Genomic DNA, 21,907 nt, shown 5'->3' with positions numbered 1-21,907 from the left:
AAGCGCCTCAAAGGAGATGTGTCTTCGCAAAGATAATTAATACACAATTTCCTCGGAGGCTGTGCAAAAAGAGACGACGTCGCAGCCATCAGTGAGTTGTTGCTGCTCCCTTTGTGTGTTGGTGTGTGTGTGCAGTGCTGGTGGTCTAGTTTCGCCCCTTCGCAGCCCTGCGCCGCGGTCGATACCAGAGGGAAAAGCCAGCGTTTTTCTCGCTTGCTCGCTTCAATCGGGGCTGCTCTTGCTCTCGCGAGCGAGCGCAACGGCGACGCTGACGCTGAAAAACGGGGCCGGGCGGGAATCTCCGCCTCGCTGCAACACAAAGAGGGGGAAGACGCTTTCTGCACTTGTTATTTGGCTCCGTTTGCGCTTTTAATGGGCCTGCTGGACCCAATTCCAGACCTCGGGGGACGCCTGCCTCTTTTTCTTGAGAAAACCGAGCAGAGAAAGTGCGGCAGTGGCGCTTTGAGGGATTTAAATTTTGGTACTCAAATCCTCCGCTTTTGCACCCTTTTTTGAGCCTGTAATACGCTAAAATAAGCTTCCTGAGTCTAAAAATTGTTGTGGTTTTTACGCAGCGTGACAGCGGCGCCTCTGTCGGTAAGTAAAGAAGAGTTGCAAATATGTAGCAACAATTGCAGCTAAATTTTCCGACGCTAGAAGCGCCACTAACGAGACACGATAAAGAGGCTAGAATAGAAGCATTTTTGTTGAACCGCAAATTTAATATCTCGAAGAGAGAGCAAGTTCCAGTTGCTTAGCTTCCACTTCATCAACTTTTCTAGGGGTTTTTGTTAAATGAAAAGTTAAGTTTTCTTTCTACGGAGCATGACTGCAAGTTTTTTGATCGATTGATCTCTTTCGAGAAAGGCGACCTCCTGATAGAGAGTAACTCGCGTCCCTATAATGAGTAATATGGGCTCACGAGCCTAGTTGGATGAAGCCCAATCCAGAAAAAGACCAGTTCATGTTACTGTTCCCGCACTGAGGTATTTTATTGAAACGCAAGGACATTCTTCCCGTGGAATTCATTCAAGCATGCCGGGAAGGTGCAAAGCAGCAAGTAGCGAGTCCGAAAGCTTTCGCAATCTGGCCAAATACGAACGAACTCTTCCTTGCATTGCAAGAGAATCAAATGAGGGCGCATACCAGCCCACACTCAACCCCCAAACATCGCTCGGATTATCACATTGCAAAGCATCGTCCGCTCAATATCAACAGAATGCGAGCCAAGGTTCCATAAATTCGAACTACATAAATTTTAAGTCATGTTCTGGGTAAAAATGCGGGAGGCGGTGCAAGACTTGAACAGTGTTTTAGCAAATCACTTCAGCTCATTTCCTCTCAGCATGTTTTGTCTACATTTTTGATCACCGTCTCAAGTATCTTGTCTTACATTGCAGTTACGTGACTTGACGAAAGTTGAGACCGAAAGCAAATTAGCTCATTTCCGCCGTTGCGTCTGCATTCTTTCGAGGTCTTTGTTTAACTTCACTCAGCTCGAGGGAATTGCACTTTCGGGGGGCGCAAATTGCGGCAGAGAAGGGTTGCTTGTGCTTGGTCCAGCTCTCTGCAATTTTATTGTCACGCTGCTTTACGCGGCAATAAATAACGCCCGGGCCAGTGTGGTGCCCGCCTCGGGCCGGCGCGCCGTGCGTCAAAAACCAGTGTAGCGTCTAATTTTTATTTGGCCAGCCATTCGGCCTTCCTTCATCAGCGACACCAGCCAATAAAAGTGATAAATCGCCCCGACGGAGCAGCTTTTTTCAATTGCGCGACCGGATCCGCAATAAAAACGTCGGCCGTTTTTGTCTCTCGCGCATTTTTGCGTTTTCAGACACAAAGCGATTTTAAAAGGAGAGCAGAATGAAGTCTTTATCGCGCCGGGCGGGTCGTAAAAAGCCGGCCGCCGCTGATTGAAAGAAAGCCTCCTTTGTGTTTGCATTTTGTCTCTTTTATTAGCCGCTAATTGATGTCGCGCGCGACTCTTTGTTTTGGGAACAACCAACTCGCGACCCGCGTGTTTGTTTACTTATTTCGTATTTGTGCTGTGCAGCTTTGATGTGATTTAGTGCACTTTGTGAATTCATCAAGTAAAGAGGTGCGCTTAAGCTTAATGCCAAAGTGAGCGAGTCGTCGGATTAAAACACAGGGCGTTGAGCAGAGAAAGCTCTTTCGCATCAGTCGTAGTTGTTGTTGTGAGCTGGATGCTTGAAACAAAAAATATGAATGCCGTCAGGGCTGTCTATTACGCGCTCGTTACACTTAATGCCAACACGCAGACACAAACAATTTAATGCTTTTGACAATGATCTAGTTTTGAACCAAATAAACAATCAATTTGTTGGATGAATGTTATTAGAGCTTAATCATTTTGGGGCTTTGAATTTTTCTAAGCTTCCAATTGTTGAGGGAACATTGAATGAGTACGGGTCCTGGAACTTATCAAATCACATTTACAGAATCGTATAAATTTCGTGAGACCGTCTAACATGGCTTCATCAGTCATAAATTTGTTTAAGAGTCTTGCAAATGGCCAAACTGCCAAAAAATGAACCCAAATGATTGATACATATTATGCAAAGCTTAAAAATAAGTCAAACACCAATTCCACATGTTATTGAAATTTAATGCACTTAGCTCAAGCGGAACATTTTTGCTTTGCAATTAGATAAGATTTATTGAGTCAATAATTATTAGTCTTATCAAAATCGTGCAAACAAAATAAAAAATAAATAAAAGACCATTTCAAAAATTAAATTTAAAAGAAAAATACAAACTTTTGATTAATTGTCTGAAACAAAAATACTTACATTACAATACTTTTGGAACTCTCAGGCTTAAGAAAATTGAAATTTACAGTGAAATGCGGTAATAAGTTTGCTCTCAAACGCAAGAACTAAAGGATAAAAAGATTTTGATCTCATTTTGTTCTTTTAAAATTTCATTCTTGGTTGAGTGAAAAATCGACCAGCTGTGCAAAATGCATCTCCCCGAGAACAAGGAGCACTATTCTGATTACATTTGGCTCACATGACTGCATATATACATGTTGTAGAGATAAACAATCTCGCAATATTGTCGTTTTCCTCCTCGCCTTTCAGCCCTATTACATGCCCTCTTTTTATTTCTTCATTCCAGCAGAGCATCCAATTATTCGTTTTTTTATTTCCCAGCGATTTTTATGTCGCTACCCGATCTCTCATTAAATATTATTACCTGCGTTGAATAAAATTAAAAATCCCGCAGTGGTTATTATTTAATTCGAGCCGTCGTCTCGAAATTTAAATGAAAGTTGCTAATGAAGGGAGACGAGCGCCGCCCAAAATTAGCATTAATCGCCCGAAATAAAATCGTCGGCGAGAAACGCATAATCGCGCGGCGGCAGTAAAGTACTCAGTCTGTCTGCCTGTGTACAAATACATATAAAAAGCATTCAATGACGAAGCGAGCGAGCGAGCGAGCGCGAGAGCTTTTTGGTCCGTCTCGCAATTTACACGTTCGTCCCTCGCGCTGGCCGACCGGCCGGCCGGCGGACAGCCTTGAAAAGTATCCGCATGACTTTTAATGAACGTTGGCTGCTTACATCAGCAGCGCCGGCGCGCGTTTCCTAGTCGCGCGGAAAGGTTGGTTGCTTTCTGCGGATTCTCAGTCAGCTCGTTGTTTCGAAAAACTCGCCGATGATACCCTAGCTCATCTTCAGAGCTGCTGAGAGCAAGATTGGGTTTCTCCGCTCAGCGTGCACACTGCGGAATGCAGCTGAAGCAGATCTCTCACGCCAACAGCGCCTTTGTATCAGGTTTTGTGAGATATCCGCGAGATCGATTCGTCCGACGGTGGCCGGCCGCCCGACCGACCGGGCGTCGAGAGCCAGTAAAAAATTCGTTGAACTTTTGATGCTTTGCTTACCTTACTTCATGTTGAGAGGTGCGTTTTTATCGTTTTCATGCGCTCGTATACCTGCCATTACGATCAATTTTGTACCCCAGATGCCACGGTAAATTTTGGACTGTGTTACAAAGAAGGATTTTGCTGCTTGAGTTTTGCAAAAACGTTTTTTGAATGGAAAAAATGAGAAGAGATTATTGATTGCGATTTTTTCAACTCTTTTTTGAAATAAACTAGTTTGACGGGAAAATGATAGACCGATTTCCTGGAATATCACGGCGAAATCTAGGAAAATCAGACTCTCTGAGCTTAAAAAATTGAGATTATCGAATAAATCGAACCCTGGAGTCATATCGGCTTTGAAATGAGTTTGTTCTGCAATATTTTCACACCGTTGCAACAGTCAAGTTGAGAGCTTTCAGGACATACATATAATTTGACCCTTTGGAAGCTAAGCTGCTAGGGTGCTCAGGTGTGTGAGGTGTGAGACACGGCTGGCTGTTTCCTGAGCGCACAAGAAAACCACCTGAAACATGACAAAACAATACAAAAACTGTCAATTTTCTTTAGACCAAATAAAAAGATTAATTAATACGCAATCAATTTGAACGAAAATCGATCTGAAAAGTTGGGTAAAACCAATTAAAATCGTCTAAAAAACTCAGAACCCCTAGAATACCATCAATTTTTTAATAACATTGATGTGCAATAAAATCATCAATTTTTTAAGATTCAAATATAAGATAGCTTTAATACTGTTGATTACTTGTTCAATTTGTGTTTGTGGCAATGCGACAATTGGAAATTGCACGTTATTATTATTATTTAGCGTGCGCGCACGGCAAGGGCCAGCGAATTTTCCGCAGAGCCGGAACAATCTCGGCTCCAATAAATTTCCTGCGCGTTATCACGGGAGGAGAGGCAGACTGCTGAAAGCCAGGCCGACTTTGATTTAATGCAGGATAATTTATGGGTGTTTATCATTTCCATATTGCAACCAAGTGCGACGAGAGTGTCTTTCGTCGAACGCGATGAGAGAAATACAGCAGCTCGCCTGGAAATATGTGCTCGCCCAAAGAATTTTCGCCGTAATAAACACACACACACACACACAGCCCAGCAGCAGCTAGAGCAAACACACAAAATTACATTCAATAATAAACCACTTGACGTCACGCTTTGTCGCTGGCTGGCTCGGTTCCTAACTCTCTCTCGCGGGAATTTGCGCGAGAGCTGTATGCACTCGGCTTGTTTACAATTTGCGAATTGTGCGTGGGACGCGGAGGAAAAAGCCTGGCTTTTCCGTGTGAAGTGGATTGATATCTGCGTGTGTTGGCTGCCAGAGAAACTTCTCAGGGGACTCTACCCGCCGCCCGGGCATAATTGGTTATTATTTATGCACTCCTTCCCCAGAGATGCGCGAATCCATATTTAATCTTCGCGACAAAAACGGCATTTAAACATTGGAGATAATTTTTTTCCTTTAGAGAGAAAGAAAGAATGAAACTTACAAGGACATTTCAAGGATTTTACAGTTCAGTTCATTGTGAATTTATTATTGCATTTGGGAAATATTTACTAATTTACGGGGAGGCTTTAAATAATGATCAAAAACTTCAAAATTGATTGAGAAATTTATTTTTCTAACTTGCATTAATTTATTGGCTTTTAACTATCCTATCCTAACCTATTGATGGGTAACTTTTAACACTCTGATATGAATACAAATTTTCCCGTAAAAGGTTTTTGGGCTATGAAAATTTTACAAAAATTATCTGCATAGCAAAAAACTTTCTTTTTACACATGTTGATTACAATTTTCTTGATATCTTTCCGCAAAAATAAAATAATGTGCAATTTTAAAAATGAAATATGTTATTTTCAAATAAATGCAAACGATAAGAATGTTGACCTTACCTGCTGATCAGCTTGAAAAATTCGAAATTAATCGGGATGTTTCGGTCAATTTGAAAAACCTAGGGACTTTTCCGGAAAGTGAAACCTATATACAAAAAATTCGATCGATTCGTCTTGTAAATATGAGTCTACTTTTTAATAATATCATGGAATAAAATAGAAACAGGTTGCTAACATCGATTTTAGATTCAGAAATTATTTATTGCAGATCAGCAGGGCAACTATGCCTCATACATCCACATCCAGAACACAACATCTTTAAAGCAACCAATTATACACAATCGAATGATCAATTTTCCCCTGCAGTGTAATCTCATATAAACCGTCGATAAATGCTCAAATTCAATAAATAAACCATAAATTTTAACATCCCAAGAGTTCTAAACCAAAATAAAATGCGAAAAAATCACAGTGGAAGTCATTGTTAATATATTCCAGGAACGTGGGGATTTAAGTTGTACGCGGCGGCAGCAGCAGCTCATCGGATGGCGGTTTAATCCTCTTTAATCCTGCCTGCACCTCGCTTGCGGCACTGCGCACCCGAGCCGTCAGCAAAATTGTCCTCGGAAAGTGAGAGAGGAAAAGCTGTCGGCCGTGCCCTGTGTGCGAAAAGTCACGCGGCTAGGGGCATGTTTGTCGTCTCGACATGTACAGACAGTTGCTTTGTCTAGCCTGCGCGTGATGTTTGTCTTACCGGCCCTCCTGTGTGGTCCCAAGGACTTGGAAAGGGTGAAATTATATATAAAAACCATAGTCCTCAGCTTAGTTAGAAGATACTTCAAAGACACAGTATTGAACTGCATGGTTTGCTTTAGCAATAAAAAAAGGCAAAAAAATCAGATTACAAGCTGCTTTCTAAATATCTAAGATAATTGGATCTAAAGTGTATGTATGCTAATCAAGCAGCAAACACTGTCTCATCATTTATTTCACAACTTAGGGAAATGTAGCTGATAATTCGCATACCGTTGGAATGATTGAGACGAGAGGAACCGAAATCAGCGAAAAGTCTCTCTGACTATATAACCGTTCAATTTTTAGAGAACTTCGGTCCGGACTTGATTCAAATTAACAACTGCTACTTGAAGTAAACGATTTAACTTAACATCAATTGTTGCCCTATATCAATCCACTTTAAACGGTTACCTTGCTAAAATTTAGCGTTGAGCGGTTTTAGAAAATATTTAAATAAAATAAAAAAGTTTTGGTGAAATATCCAGCGCCAATCCACTTTAATGCTGTAGCTCACATGTGATTTTCATTTCGTAACACCACCTTAGATAGAGTTGCTCGACGGGCCGCCGCGTGCGGAAAGGGAATTCGAGCCACTTTGTCGAGAAAAGGGTCAAAGGACAGCGAGATGACAGCGGAAGCAGCACTTTGCCGACCCACGGGCGCGCGAAAATAAAGGATCAGAGGCGTCTTATGCGGCAATTTGCACCCGGCGAACTTTGCGACTAATTTAGCTGCGAAATTGTACCGCTCAGAGCGGGCGGCTCACGTGGTTTTGCTTATTAACACCCTATGCAGAGGACCGCAAGAATTACCAACCACTGTAAACATCAACAACCGAGTCGCTTTTCAAAAAAATTGTATTTTTTGCCATGCAAAAACGGAAACTTTGACAATGAGCTATTATCACAGATTAAAGTTTTAAAATTGGAAACGCTATAGAATGAGGTGCAAGTGTTAAGAATTAATTAAAGTTCGCAATAATTTAATTTAAATAGTTACTCACCAATTAGAAAGGTTTTTTTAGTAAAATTTAAATACGTTTTGTATTTTAATGTATGTTAATTTTTGCAACGAAAATTACAGTTTGTTTTACCTTAATTAAAACAAAAAATGATACGCCCTTATGCAGGTCTTGTAATTATTTTGCATTGTTTGATATGTATTATGTATTATATTTTAATTTAAAATGCTTGTTAATGATAAAAATAAAAAATCTCTGCTCTTTCTTTGCAAGCGAAATTGAAACAGCTGGAAAAATGAGTTATTTTTAACCCTCAGCACAACATTAATTATTTCTAATTGTGACTCTTGGCCTTGTTCCAGGTGAAATCGGCGTGCGGCCCGGTGCAGCTGCAGGAGTCTGGCGGCAAGCACCACCAGCATAAACCGCCGCACTCGCCCGCCCCGTCCATTGCGTCTGCCAAGAAGGACACCAAGTACGAGCTGGAGACACAGCTGTCCAACCTGGCCAGACAGGTGCTGGGCAGCCTGATCCACTCCAAGGGCTTCTTCTCCGCACTCTCCGACTCGATCTGCGCTCAGGATAACTTTGCTGAGACGGAGGCGGAAGCCGACTGCTGGAACGGAATCAAAATTGCACCGTGAGAAATTATTTTCTTTATTAATCGGAAAGTTAAAGTGATTTTTCGGTAGTTTTTTTTTTTTTTTCAAAAATAATGTCAAAATTTTGACGAATATCAAACTGACATAATTTGTAGAAGTGGTTGGATTAAAAAAACTGCGTTTTAAGGGAACTGCACAGCGATACAAAAAAAATATTCACGATATTAGATGTTCGTACTTTAGTAACAGTTCCACTTTTTTAAACAAAAGTGTTCTGGGAAAATCGCTTGTAAAATCTAACAGCTTATTGTAATATAGTTTTAATTTATTCTCTAGGACAATATTCATAAAATCAAGCTTTATTTTGGATATTTAAAAAAATTTCCGACTTGCATAGCTTGCTGTAAAGTAAGAATCAAGATTAAAATTGGATTTTTTTGTGAAATTGGGGAATATGTAAAAATTGGAATATTTCGAAAGCAATACAGACCACCACTCTGAAATTATCACATTAGTTCACACATACATGACATGGGAAAGTTTAAAGCTCATTTTCAAATCATTTTTAAAATTATAAAACGCAGAATTCTTTCAAAATTTTAATTAACAGAATTTCTTGGCTTGCATGGGAAAGTAAATTTGTAAACAATATCTTCAATCCATATATTCAACGAGTACCCAAATACTCGTTACATCAATATAGTCAATATAAAGAAAAATATAATATTCGATCCTCCAAGTCTTTTTTAGATTACATGAAAAAAAACTAATGCTGCGAAATTTTTTCCATTTTAAATACAATTTTTGTAGTCCTTATGAATCTTGGAGAGAACCATTTCTGAGAGGAATATTCCCATTGCGTCTTGCTGTTTGCGGAACAGATTAAAATTTGATGCAAAATTCATACAACATCGACGCTAAAGTGCTGTTTGAAAAGCGTTTTAATGCACACTCAAGAATTTGCACAGAGACTCACTCGGCTGCTGTGTTTCGCACTAATTGCAAATCCCTGTTGAACACGCTGCGCGCTCAAAAGGGCAGGAAGTTGCAGAAACAAAGCGCCTGTAAAAATTTTGCCGAGCAGTCTGAGACAAAAAGCAGCTCGCGTGGCTCTTTTCTGCCAGACGACGCGTAGGAAAAATATAAATTTTATCCGAAAGGAGACGCAATTAGTGATGAGTGCATGCTAACGAGATTACATGTGTGCACCAAGATATTTTCCAGCCGCTACTCCAATTCTTGAAGTAAACGTCCGGAGATGCTAACTCGTAAATTTCAATTGTTTCTTTTCCTTGGGGAGGATGTGCTTCTCGCTGCACTAAGTGACTTGTTGCATAAATTTGGTGTCCCGCTGGGATGCTATTTTTCTGTTTTCTTTCCACGCCAAATTGATTTTTATCGTACTCACAGGCATTTTTATGTTTATGTTTCCAGTTGTAGATGAAAATTTGTTGTTCCACATTTTAACATTTTATTCTGTCCGTCTGATTTTAGACACACCATATAAACATTTCATTTTTAGCCATAATAATTAATATAATCTGAAGCAGTCTTTGGAATCTGTCATTAAAACGACCATATTAGGGTAAAAAGTTGCCCCATTGTTGATTATAGAAATTTTAGAGTGATTTCGAGTTTTAATATTTGCCTGGCAAATAAAAATAACTAGAGCATGAGAAAATGTTTATAAATATTGATCGGAAATGATTCAAATTTGTATGGGTTGGAATTAAAGCTCTTAAAATCCAAAATTATTGCAACACCACTTTAAAATATGATATCATTATAAATAATAATTGGGTTATTATAGAATTCCGTTTAAAAATCGTCATCCGTCTATTCATAATGCGTTTTGAGCTGGGATTAAAATCCCAACCAGATTATTCTTTGTATATACTTGAATAAAAAATACATTCTTGCCTTTTCATGAAGCATGTAAGACACGCGAAAAACAAAACACGTCTTTAGTTTTTGCGGAAGGTGATAAAATTTAAGCTTCACTTGAGCCCAGGCCAAATTGTGAGCAAGACATTTTACAACTTTGCGCATAATAATAGCGGCAACATTTTCATTACTAGCCCTTCTCATCTGCATGATAAATATTTAGTCAGGGCAAACAAAGCTGCTGTGCTCGCGCAGGCGGCCTCAGGAGCTAGACTGAGACTGCCGAGTCGTTTTCCATTGTATCCGTTTTCACGAAAAATTCTACAGTTACACACTGACATGCAGAGTTCCTTAATTATGCAAGCGCGTCGTCGGCAGGCAGCTAGCTTTTCGCGGCAGACGAGCGCACAAAAGAGTGCAATAATCACGCAGCGCGGCAATGGGTGGGTGAACCCGGCCTCCCCGACCGCGTGTGGATGTGTGTGTGTGTGTGTGTGTGTTTGCTGCCGAGAAAAGGTTCCTTTTATCTCTTCAAAAGGTACAACACAGCGCCAGCTTTGTCGCAAAAATTACGCCAGGCTCATTTTACACCTGCTCGGCAGCCTGCACGAAATTTAATTTGCTCTTTCTCTCGAAATTCGCTCGAGTTGTGCAATTGCGCTTGGGAAGAATTCCTTCGTGTTGTAATTAAGCTCTAAAAAAATGACGTGTCGCAATGTTTTTTTCGCTTCTTTCCGGTATGCGATAAAAACGTCGGATTGCATTTTTCTGATTCACTCTCGCTGAGACCCGCTGCCGGCGACTATGTGGGTGAATCATGACAATACAAACGTCCGTGGCCGTAAAAAATCATTCGTGCGGAGGTTTTAACGTCGGATTAATTTTATGGCAATGGAAAAAGGTCGTAAAACGCGCTGGCTGGGCGGAATTGCATTATTTACCTTGGTTCGTAAATTTTGCTTATTGATTTTTGCTCCAGATGCAAAATGCCGCACTGACTCGGGCCCCTCCCTTTTAAGTAAACATCATAGCCGTCAAAAACATAATTTATATTATGAGGTGGAGTAATTTTTCCCCGTGTAATATATTTCTTAAAGAGTTTGGCTAGCACTAAAATTTTTCAGAGAAATTCGGCAAAATCTTGTTTCTAGAAGCCTCAATTCGATATTATTCGTCACTTTAAGATAAAGTCTGGCATATCTGTAGGGTTTTCTAACGTAATACGACTCTTTTAGACGTGGATTTTCAATTCTACGCTAACATCAAATTTTCAGGGCATTAAAATTCTTAACATTCAATTAGCGCGGGAACATTAATACCGTTACTTTAGAGGGTTTTGCTCTGATCTTGGCAAAAAGTTCCAAAAGAAAGCCGGCAGCCAATAAGTAGTGAAGATAGCGGTTCACTTGGTTTTCTGATTGGGCGTGTCGTAAAATGCTGGTCTAACAATAAGATCGAGACAGCAACGCCACAGTGACAGCCTGTGGAAGGTTAGTAAAGCCTTTTCACTGAGGCGCTGCCATCGATACGCTCTGATTGATCGCCTGGGCTCTTGTGGTTCTTTGAGCTAGGTACAAACAATAAAACCACTATTATAACAATTTTTACGTTTCCGGTGATTTTCGGCACGACATCGAATTGTTGACCAAGCGATTCGGCTGGCTCTCCTAGTTTGACCCTCAGAAATTGTTTGGCACTATCAAAATTGAAATATCAGTCCTATCTCATTGAAAATTTAGGATTTTGGTCTGACTTTACTGTTCAATAGGTTAAACAAATATCTGTTTCAAAAATTTTCCGTTAAGCTCATTCTGTGTTAAATGCGAATGACTGTTGGTAAATATCTCATCATCAATGAAAAGTGGTATCCGCGAGTGAAGTTTCAATCAAGTTGAAAAAACTGGTTTTTCTCAAAGATAACACAGATACGCTGAGTCATTTTGTGTACTTACAGCGAAAAATCTAATCAGATTTCGCATAAACGTACAAAAAGCCGGAGGACGGAGCATAAAACCCGATCTTTTAGCACCCGTCCCACGCAACAAGAAGCGTTTGTTCGTTTTGACTCATTATACACACTTTTTGCTTCGGACGCAAAACTCTTGTTCCTCGCCACTTACGTCATGGCTTGCAACACATAAAAAGGATCGATTGCGCGTATGGAACGTATGTAATCTTCCTTTTTGATCCGAATCATGTGATAAAGTACGCGAATGCGCGCATAACAAGAGGCGAGCGACGAGAGTGAGTCATGTCTTTAATGAGACTCGCGTTCTCAATCAGAGCTCAAATCTCTATTTATTTATTGTCTTCTCGCTCCCAAAGCGCGCGGCACTTCCATTTGTGGTTGACCGACGCGATGCATAAAAAACTAACCAGACCGCACGACACTGAGTGTGCAGCATGGTCATCGACATTTTCAATTTATTTTATTCCAAGAAAATCGGATAAGCACGAAAAAACCGTTGAATGACTAATTATGCGGGAAATTATTTATAAACCTATTTTTTTAATAATTCGTGCAAAATGTAAGAGATGAACTGATGATTTGCTAGGATTTTTATATTATTTCTGGGGAAAAGGGTTTGAATAATTTGGTTTTACGTTTTACAAGGGGTGGGGGTGTTATTAATGGTTCACTTGATCGAATCGTCCATGTTTTAAAAGCCAAATATTTTTAACAAATTTCAAACTACCTTAATTTGTTATACTTTGCAACATTTTGTGATTTTCAAATATTTTCCTATAGAATAGTTATCTGGGAAAATTGCGTGCTAAAATTAACGGCTTGTAGCAGAGTTTTGATCTTTCTAAGACAGTTTTCATAAAATAAGTTTTACTTTCGGTATTCAAGTTTTTTTGCAGAAAGCGTGAATTTGACAACGTTTAATTTGGGAAATTTACACGGATAAAACGAAAACATTTAAAAGTAAATTTAGTTTTGCAAATTTTTAATTGCTCTGTTAGCTATATAAAATAAACTAATTGTCTCTTTTTAAAGCATGTTTAATGTTATACATGAGATAAAAATCAGTTTTACAAAATTGGTCGTTACACGTGCACTTTAATAATCCTCTTAGTGTGTCATTCCACGGCCGATTGTCCCAAATTGTTTCTTCATCTGCCAAAAAGTGCCTCATTCCCATTCAGGGGCCGGAGCAGCCGTAAAAATGCTGAGTGCAAGCGGTGTGCCGCGCGCTCGGAATCCGAAATCCACTCCCACTCCGGGGCAAGAGAGGAAAATAAGCAACCTGCCTGCCAGCCAGCGAACGCACCTAGTCTATCCAAAATTTATCGCCTCTCGAAAATCCTTTTTGCTTGAATCATGCATGAAAAATGCATGCTGTGGTGCGAGATTTCCAGCTTCTCTCTCTCTCTCTCTCTCTCTCTCTCTCTCTCTCTCTCTCTCTCTCTCTCTCCATCCCTCGCATCAAACATTGAAAGAGTTAAAAGCCTGTTATTTGGCTTTTCTGGTCCGCTGGAATGAAGTTTAGACACAACAAACTGGAAGTTTCGACGTGAATAAAGCTTGTGAAGCGAGTATATAGTAGGAAAATCTGGAAATGGTGTCATTTATGTTTAAAGATTGTAAAAATTTAAATTGAAATCTAGTTCTTACACAACATTTTTAGATTGTCAATTTGCGGAAAATATTTGTTTTAGAGTAGTTTCATTTTTCTACCAGAATTTTCAGCTGGCCAAGGAAGGTCAATGCCATTGCGAGTTTAACGATGTGTAGTTTTTGCAGTTGTCATGGTTTGAACCCGAAATTTTGAGTTCACACAAAAGTTGACAAAATCGTGTTTTTATTAGTTATGCAGTGCAGCTAGTTTCTTTGGTTTCTCTCTGGTTTTCAAAAATGCTCACACATGTCATGGGAGAACTTTGAAGATATTTTCCAAATTCCAAAATCCTGAGCTCCATTTCAAATTTTAAAAGTTAATCTAAAATTAGCATTAGTGACATTTCACCTTGACCTCTCGACCTAGGACAAATCCAAAACACACGCCTCTTTTTTAAAATTGCATCATGGGATAAGATACTAACAATGAGGTCTCAAAGTTCCCCAAAATTGTACCCTTAAATCCGTAAACACAAATATTTTGTCGAAACATATTAAGATGCAAATCTATTAGTAAAGACTAATATCTGGTGTTAATTTCGTTGATTTTTCTTGAGCTCATGTTAACTTTGTCATTCTACCCTTGAAATTTCGTCTTTAAAATCACATTTTCTAATATGTTGAAAAAATGTTTTGGAAACCATGCAAATTTTTAATTAATGAAATAAAATTAATAAAGACACGTAAAAAGTGAACCTTTCACGGTTAAAGCAGACTCAAAATTAAATTTCGCCTCTAACTCTCTTTTTTATGGTATATAGGTAAAAACATACACATTAAAATTTATAGTTTGGCAAAATCGCCTGTTTCTATGAGGAAAATAAATAAATAAATAAATGAACAGCAGCTTCACTTTTAATCCTCGAATTTTTTCGCTTTTTCCTCTTGCTTATGCCAAGAAATTGGTATCATTTTATTTATTTATTTTTGAATCCGCAACAGTTTCATTGGAGAAACAAACAAACGCGGCGATACCCTGAGAAAAGGAGTTTTTTATTTGCCTGCTGATTATTTGAACAGGCCAGCACTGAAGAGGAGAAAAAAGTGTAGGTTTCCCAGTGCGGCGGCCGATTGAATGTGTGCTTGTCATTCGCGCTGCGTCGCACAAATGATACGCACACGGTGTCGTTTTTATTCGTCCAACTCCCTCTCGTCGTCATATAAACTAGTTTGTTTTACTTGATATGATATATTTTTGTTATTGAAATTCACCTTTGCGTCTTTCGCGTGCTCGGCGACGCTTCAACAAACGCAGAATATCGAGGTTACTCTTGATTTGTTTGTCGTGCGTCGTGGTTTCCATTTCACTCGGCATTTTTATCGATTAGAAGTAAGTTTACTCAAATACCGCAAAAAATCGCTTTTCAGTGCAATTCTCGCCGTTTGCTCTCGTGAAATATGTATTCATGTATGCATTGGATTTTTTTTCTCCTGCGCCGCGCTCCAAGTGATTCATCTTTTCCGCTTTCCGTATTCCCCGGCGCTCGCAAAACCGTGCAACCGTATGAATAAGATAAAAAAACTTCCGCATTATTCCGGCGTTGGGAAAAGTTTTTCGTCCCAGGATAGCTTTAAAAACTCCAAATATTATTCGTTATTGGGTCAAAATTTCCTGTTTTCGCGATATGACTCCCGCATATACTACACTAGGAAAATATTAGATTGTCCTTGAAAAAAAGAAAAAGTCGCGATGCAAATGGTAAAGGTTGCATATATTCTGTATGTTTTTTCGATTTGCTTTTAAGTACAAAAAAAGAAACCTATATATTAGAAAACTTAAAGACTTTAGAGAGGCACAAGAAAGTGGTTTGAAACTTGCTTTTTAACCAAAAGAGAATACACATATCTGCTTAAGTCAGTCCTAGTTTTTTTTTTAAAAAATTTCAAATACTAAACTTTGAACAAATTTACAAGCTTATGAAACGACGCCAACAACGCCTATTATCATCATGAAATACCCAAAATGTGGCCCTTACACGTGACAAGAGCATAATAATATCCCGTTTTTTAACTCTGACTACGGTTCTTCCCCCCTCAAAAAATCCACCATTTTTTATATTATGCTCTTGTCACGTACAAAGTCCACATTTTGGGTATTTCAGATTTTTGAGCTGTTATGTACAAGGATATGCCATGTGACCTGATAATGGTGGCCTTGACCTACAGAGTTGGTCGTCAGGGGCAAGATGTTTGGCGGAAAAAGTAGAACATTCATTTGGTCACTAAATTTATTGATCTTCCTCAATCAAAACAAAAGCTACAACTTTCTGAAAAATTTCGATCTTTGAGCCCCTAAAAATTAGGCAATTTTTTAATTTAATTGTAGTAGACATATCGCTACCAGGACAACCCCTCCAACAAATTTCGTCCTCCAACAGGGTTTTGACAATGCTTTTTTCAAACTGAAGCTGTTTTTTAACTCTTGACACAAAAAAATTAAAAAAAAAACTAATCTTTATGATTGGATTTTCAATGGTAAGAAAATGGCTCAGAAAAATAGTTCTAATCAAAACAAAAGGCAGTCATTATTATTTAGAATAAAAAACACGGTCCCAAACTTCCACCCCGGTCAGATGGATAATTACAAAAAATCAATTGCGACTTTAATGACACCCTAAAAGTAAACTTTTCTTAGCACTTAGAAGTTTGTGGTTTATTTTCAACAATCTATCCCAATAACAATTTGTATTAATTATACAATATGGTGAAAAATATTAACTATTAATAAATTGTATAGTTCCAATTTAAATAAAATATAAAAAAGATCTGTTGCACATTCAAATTGAAAACCTTTACTCGGCCTCTTATTTCCAGCATAAAAGTTAATCTTTTCAATTTCTCTTTTTCCAATTTTTAAATTTGTCCCGGTGTGTTGACTGTTGACCGCTAACCTAAGATTCTTGAAACGACCAGCAGATAAGGTGGATGATAAATTTTAGGAATTAATCATAGAATCGAAATAGAAACTCGATAACAGGCTCGCTGCGTAAGACTCAAAACGCTTTCCTCAGAAGAAGTGAAAATTTTAAATGAAGTTATTTCATGTGCCTTATTAGAGCAAGAGCTACTTTTGCGTTTGGGAAAAAAAGCGCAATACCTTTACCTTTTTGTGCTAAACTCTCGGGGAAGAAAGTTAAAAAAGTGCTCGTTTCTCGCAACTTAATTACTGCTCAGCGACTTTGCTGCTCGACGGGGCGTGAAAAACGTCTAAAGTCGGGAGCGGAAATCAATTTGGCGCCATTGACGTCTGCACTGGCATCGAGGGGAAAATTTCCGATCCATTTGGGCCAATCAGTCCGTGCACGCACCGCAAGCAGTCCTAATTGGCGGTGCCAATTTCGACTAACTTGATTTATCCGTGCGGGCGTCCCAAAAATTTCGTTCCCTGGCCCCGGCGGCCGCGTTTGCCTCTTGGTATTCAATCGAAGGACTTGTGTGTGTTCGCAGGTACACGAAGACGGTGGTGAGCGTCGGCCTCGGCGCCCAGAAATACAACCCCGAGCTGCCGTGGAACGGCAAGCCGACCGATTTGCGAATAATTCAGATGAGCGACCGCCTGCGGCAAGTGCGACGTGTAAGGAATGAAATTTGACCTTCTGCCTCCCTCCTGCCATCCCTTGCGTCCCAACTTGTGATTCTCCGCCAGTTGCCCAATGCTCTTTCCTGACCCTGCAATTTTCCCACCGGAATCAAGCCGATAAAGCAGTTCTTTTGCTGGGAAAATAGATATTTATTATTTTCAGCTCATTTTGCCGGGGCTATGATAGTCGATTTTTTGCAGAAAAGTAATTTTTTAGAATGTTTTAATTGGAAGGGCAATGAAGTTTTATTTTTTTTGGCGGCCCGAAGAGCCAAATGCCATTACCCCCCCCCCCCCCGGCACTTTTCAATTTTCCGATATTTTGACCAGCAGCTGGCCAAATTCAGGGTGGCTGACCAAGTCACCTAAACTTTTCCTGGTTGATAAAATAGATATTTTCGAGTATTTGTTAAACCTCCGGTTTCCTAAAATTTCAAAATGTTGATATATATCTTTTGCATCTTCCAATGTCTTTGTAGCCTCCATCGTTTTTCTAACAGAAAAATTTCACAAAATCCGGTTCAGAATAATATTTCATTCTCTCTCAGTAGCTGCCAAAGTGCATTATTTCTACTGGATTCGCTCTTCGCAGTGACCAGGAAGACGGCGTAACTCGCGGGAATCACGAAAAAGGGGCGTGGAAGGGGTTGGTTCCCGCCAGTAAAGTTTATAAAGGGGTGTGACAGTTGCCGTAATCTTCTGGTAAATCGAATGCTATTTTTGGGAAAACTGCTGCAACTAAAAATGTTTCAAACCTAGCGCTCGGTATGGATAATTGACACAAATCTATTTGCAAATGCTGTCAGAAATGCTTGGTAGCAGCCAGTCTGAGAAAAAACGATCAATGATCTTCAAATTGAAATGTTATGCCTCAAAAATTATTTTTTTTCTAACGATCCTGTTTCGACGTTTGCTGATTTAGAATTCTCTACGGTTATGGATTTGGATTTGGAGGTAAAGTACTGCTGCTGGGTCGATACAGCTGGTGTACAGTACGAGTACCTGTTATTTAATTGTTTATTCCTCATTGAATTTTCACTATTTGCTGAATTAATCCGTGCAGTGCTATTCCTTTAATTAATTTAAAGCTCATAAATAATTTTTTAATCGAAAGTATCTACGCAAACCCAAATATAATGCAGAGCGTGCCCCTTGACCCAAATTACCGCGACTCTTCCTCCTTGAGGAGACAAGGCTGGGCGTTGATTAAAGCTAACCGAGCAGAATGAAGCGTCTCCTTGGTATTGAGCGCGTCCGCTTAAGGTCAAGCCTCAATCTACCTCTGACCGATATTTAAAACTCGCAGGCTCTGCTAGGACAGATGAGCGCGCTGCCAGAAGCGGACAATCAAATGCTGGAGGACGGATCCGGCTCGGGTGGCATCGAACCGCGGCCAGGCGGCGGCGGCCCCGACGACGAGGACAACTGGAACGGCGGCTCCGGATCTGGGGAAGGCACCGACAGAGACGCCCAAGGTAAGAATATCGCACACGCATCCGCCCCCGCTTATCGAGCGCGCTCTCCTTCCGTGCTATGCACACACACGTTTTTTTCTTGTTAACGCCAGCGCTTCTGGCAAAAATCAGAGTGTTTGCAAACCTTTCCCCCGCGCACGGACAGATTTGTGCGCTTTCTTTTCAACCCTGTCCAAATGTGCCAGTTGTATGAAAACGCACAATTTTTCTTCTAGGAATTGAATATTTGCTTTCTTCTTTTATCGCGGTCTTCATTTAGAAATAGTTAAAATCTCTCTCATATTATTATTATTCTAATTCGAGAAATTAGCAAGGCAATGAACCGATTATTTTTTCCTCCGAGTTCCCAATCGTTGCGGCACGATGAGACGAGAGCACAAATCATTCAAATGTACCAAATTTGTCTAAATTTTATAAAAATGCACAGATAAGTGCACATTTGTGCTTCGCGACCGGGGATTATTTTCCCGGTCTCATTTTTATGTGGATCAAAAACTTACTTTTGATCGGGGATTAATTTAAATATTATTAAAGTATAAAAAGGCTTTGTTGATAATATTTTTAGACAGCTGCTCTGGTTTTTGTTATTAATTTTATACCTATTTAGACAGTTCCTTTAGGGTAAGATTCCAGCAAAAATAAATCCGTTGATTTCCGTTGCAAAAAGAATCGTTTAATATAAGTGAGCGCCGCGGTGCTTTCTATATGATACTTTGAGATTGTACTATACAACTGACTCTTGGCCATTTTCCCCATAACGATTGACAAAAACAGGTTGATTTAACTATAAAATTAATTTAATAATTGTCTTGAACGTCTTTTGAAATTAGAAAAGCATCCAAAAACACTTTGGATTTGGCCTGAAATCCTCTCCAACAGAAATCTTTGTTAGATTAAAAATTAAATCAAAAGTAAAAATATTCAAAATATCTTGTCATTTTAAGTCCTTACAATAATTGCTAGAAAAGGTAGTCAGTAAAAAGTTGGTAACTATTACCGTGAACGTGAATAAAAAAATGATTTTTTTTTTTACTTTTCCTTTCGCTTCTTGTGAAGAGAAATTTATTTAATGAAATTTAGAAGACGCTTTGAATTTATAAAAATCAGGAGTTCTTAAACTAATTTTAATTCCAACGTCACTGTATAAACTATCAAGAGTAAACGTAGAATTTTTTCCAGAAATTGTGCATCAGAGTTTGAAGCGTAAAATCGGTGTTACAGAAATCTCATTAGCTTCAAAATGAAAACATAAATTTGTCAGAAATTTCTGCCAAATACATATATCTTCATGGCGTGCATTCTTTTTTATTCCCTCCAGTGGATAAAACATAAAATAATTATAAAATTAATCTCATCCGTTTATTGGTTAAAATTTTACAATTTTATTTTACCATACAAAGTAGTATAAAAAAGGAACTGATCTAACAAGTTGAGTAGAAAATTTGAAACAAAATGCCTGGTGAACTGCAAAAAATGGTTGCGTTTCCTGGGGACGTACGTGTTTCATTACACCTGCTGCTGTCGAGCGAATGTGACCCCGATTTTATCGCAATCGGCACCTGCAGCGGCGTTATTGATTCGCTTAATGGATGGATTGCACGTCAAACTTGAATCCCTCTGCAGTGCATAAATAATCACCCGGCCAACGAGAAAAAACCATATGCTCTGCTGTTTAAAATTCATAATGGATAGCCTCACTTTCGCATTCCTTTGCTAACATTATAAATCAAACAGTAACCGGAGTTGATTCAACCTCGTAAATTTTTAAATTTGATAAGAATTAATTAAATCGCAAATTTAGAACACTGAAAAAGCCAGAGCGAATCATCCAGAGGCCGGAAAATTTTTAATAATTTACGCCAATTACTTATTCCGCTTGTCATCTCTGGCGCGTCTGTTACGTGCGTGTCGAGCTCTTTTGTGCAGAATGCGTAATGAGTATGAAAGGGTCGGGAATTTTAGACGCCACAAAGACAAAGCGGTGCACTCATGTAAAAAATGAAGCACATCCTTTTCTTTTTGTAGAGTGACACCGCAGAATCCCAAGAATTAAAATTTTAGGACCAATCTACAGAGAGCCAGAATACCAGAAACATTAATTTGTACTATTCTGCGTTAAAAATCTCCTTTAAATAGCTCGTAGTTAAATGGGACATTTGATTTTATTTTAAATTTATTTGATATCCCGTTTTTTTTACTCAAAGCTGCATCCTCTTACCTATTTCCTAGTAGATGTTTGCCAATTTCTTCCGCAAGAAACATTCTTGTCTGTAAAATTTTTGTTAAAAATTGAAATTTTAATTAAAAATTTAAATTTTTAAATAGAAACTTGCAGGGTATTTTCTACCCTGGTTCACGTGTTTAAAATTGTTAACCCTTCTTTATCGAGCAAGCGTTCATTTCGTTTTTCGCGCTTGATAATTGGTTAATTGCCGCTGGCGCGAGATGAGCAAGGCCGGGCAGGGCGTGCATCGCGCGCGAAGTGGCAACAAAAGAATTGCCGCCGACCCGGCCGACCCCGCGCCCGCAAAAGCCCACTCACTGCTCGTCGTCTGTGCGGCGCGGCGCCCACGCTGCCCCACGGGGTGGTGCGCGACTCCCGGTTGCGAATGCGTGAGTGAATCACCACCCTATCTGCGCGTTGTCGTCGTAAAAACTGTAATATTCCTCTCAAGCAAACGCCCGCCGTTCAAACAACGCTGATTTCGCTTTCCACGCCGCGCGTGAGAGTCAACAATATGCAAATCGATTGCAGTTCAAGTCGTGTTTTGCGTGATCATTCATTCAATTTGTCTCTAATAAGACTCAAAAAATGAAGTTTCGTGTTTTATTTAAATTTGCATACAAACTTTTACTTTTTGTTCGTATTGATCATTGCGAAATAAACTGCAAAACGTTCACTCATACTGCATGAAAAATGTGTAGATTGTGAGCTAGCATTTTGAATAGATTAATGATAGCCTTTTTAAGAATAATTATTGCTATTCATTTAAATTAGGTTTTCAAAAAAATACACAATAGATTCTGTCCTATGGGAGGTTTGAAGGGAATAAATATGGGTTGAATGATAAAAATTTAAACAATTTTTATATTTTAAATTAAATTTGGAGGATGTTATGGTAGAAATAACTAGAAAGAGAAGCCCTAAATAAGAGCCAAAGAACCAAAAATTCTTTTTTGGAATTGATTTAGAGAGTCGAAGAAACAAAGAGTTCAATTGATTTACATCAACTTCATGAAAAAAAG

The 21,907-nt window shown here is 39.1% G+C and overlaps 1 protein-coding gene across 1 annotated transcript in view; it reads left to right on the top strand.

The window, feature by feature from the left end:
* The window catches only part of dally (division abnormally delayed protein), a 60,013-nt gene that overhangs the window by 33,285 nt on the left and 4,821 nt on the right, over positions 1-21,907 (top strand). Inside the window, exons 5-7 of the mRNA XM_065477450.1 lie at positions 7,861-8,138; positions 17,054-17,180; positions 18,493-18,661. Of these exons, the coding sequence (XP_065333522.1) occupies positions 7,861-8,138; positions 17,054-17,180; positions 18,493-18,661 (574 nt within the window). The remainder of the gene's footprint in view (positions 1-7,860; positions 8,139-17,053; positions 17,181-18,492; positions 18,662-21,907) is intronic.

The sequence above is a fragment of the Cloeon dipterum genome, chromosome 2 (genome assembly GCF_949628265.1).
Source record: "Cloeon dipterum chromosome 2, ieCloDipt1.1, whole genome shotgun sequence".
NCBI classification, from domain to species: Eukaryota; Metazoa; Arthropoda; class Insecta; order Ephemeroptera; family Baetidae; genus Cloeon; species Cloeon dipterum.
The sequence above is the reverse complement of the archived record's forward strand: the minus strand, read 5'-3'. Positions and strand labels throughout refer to the sequence as shown.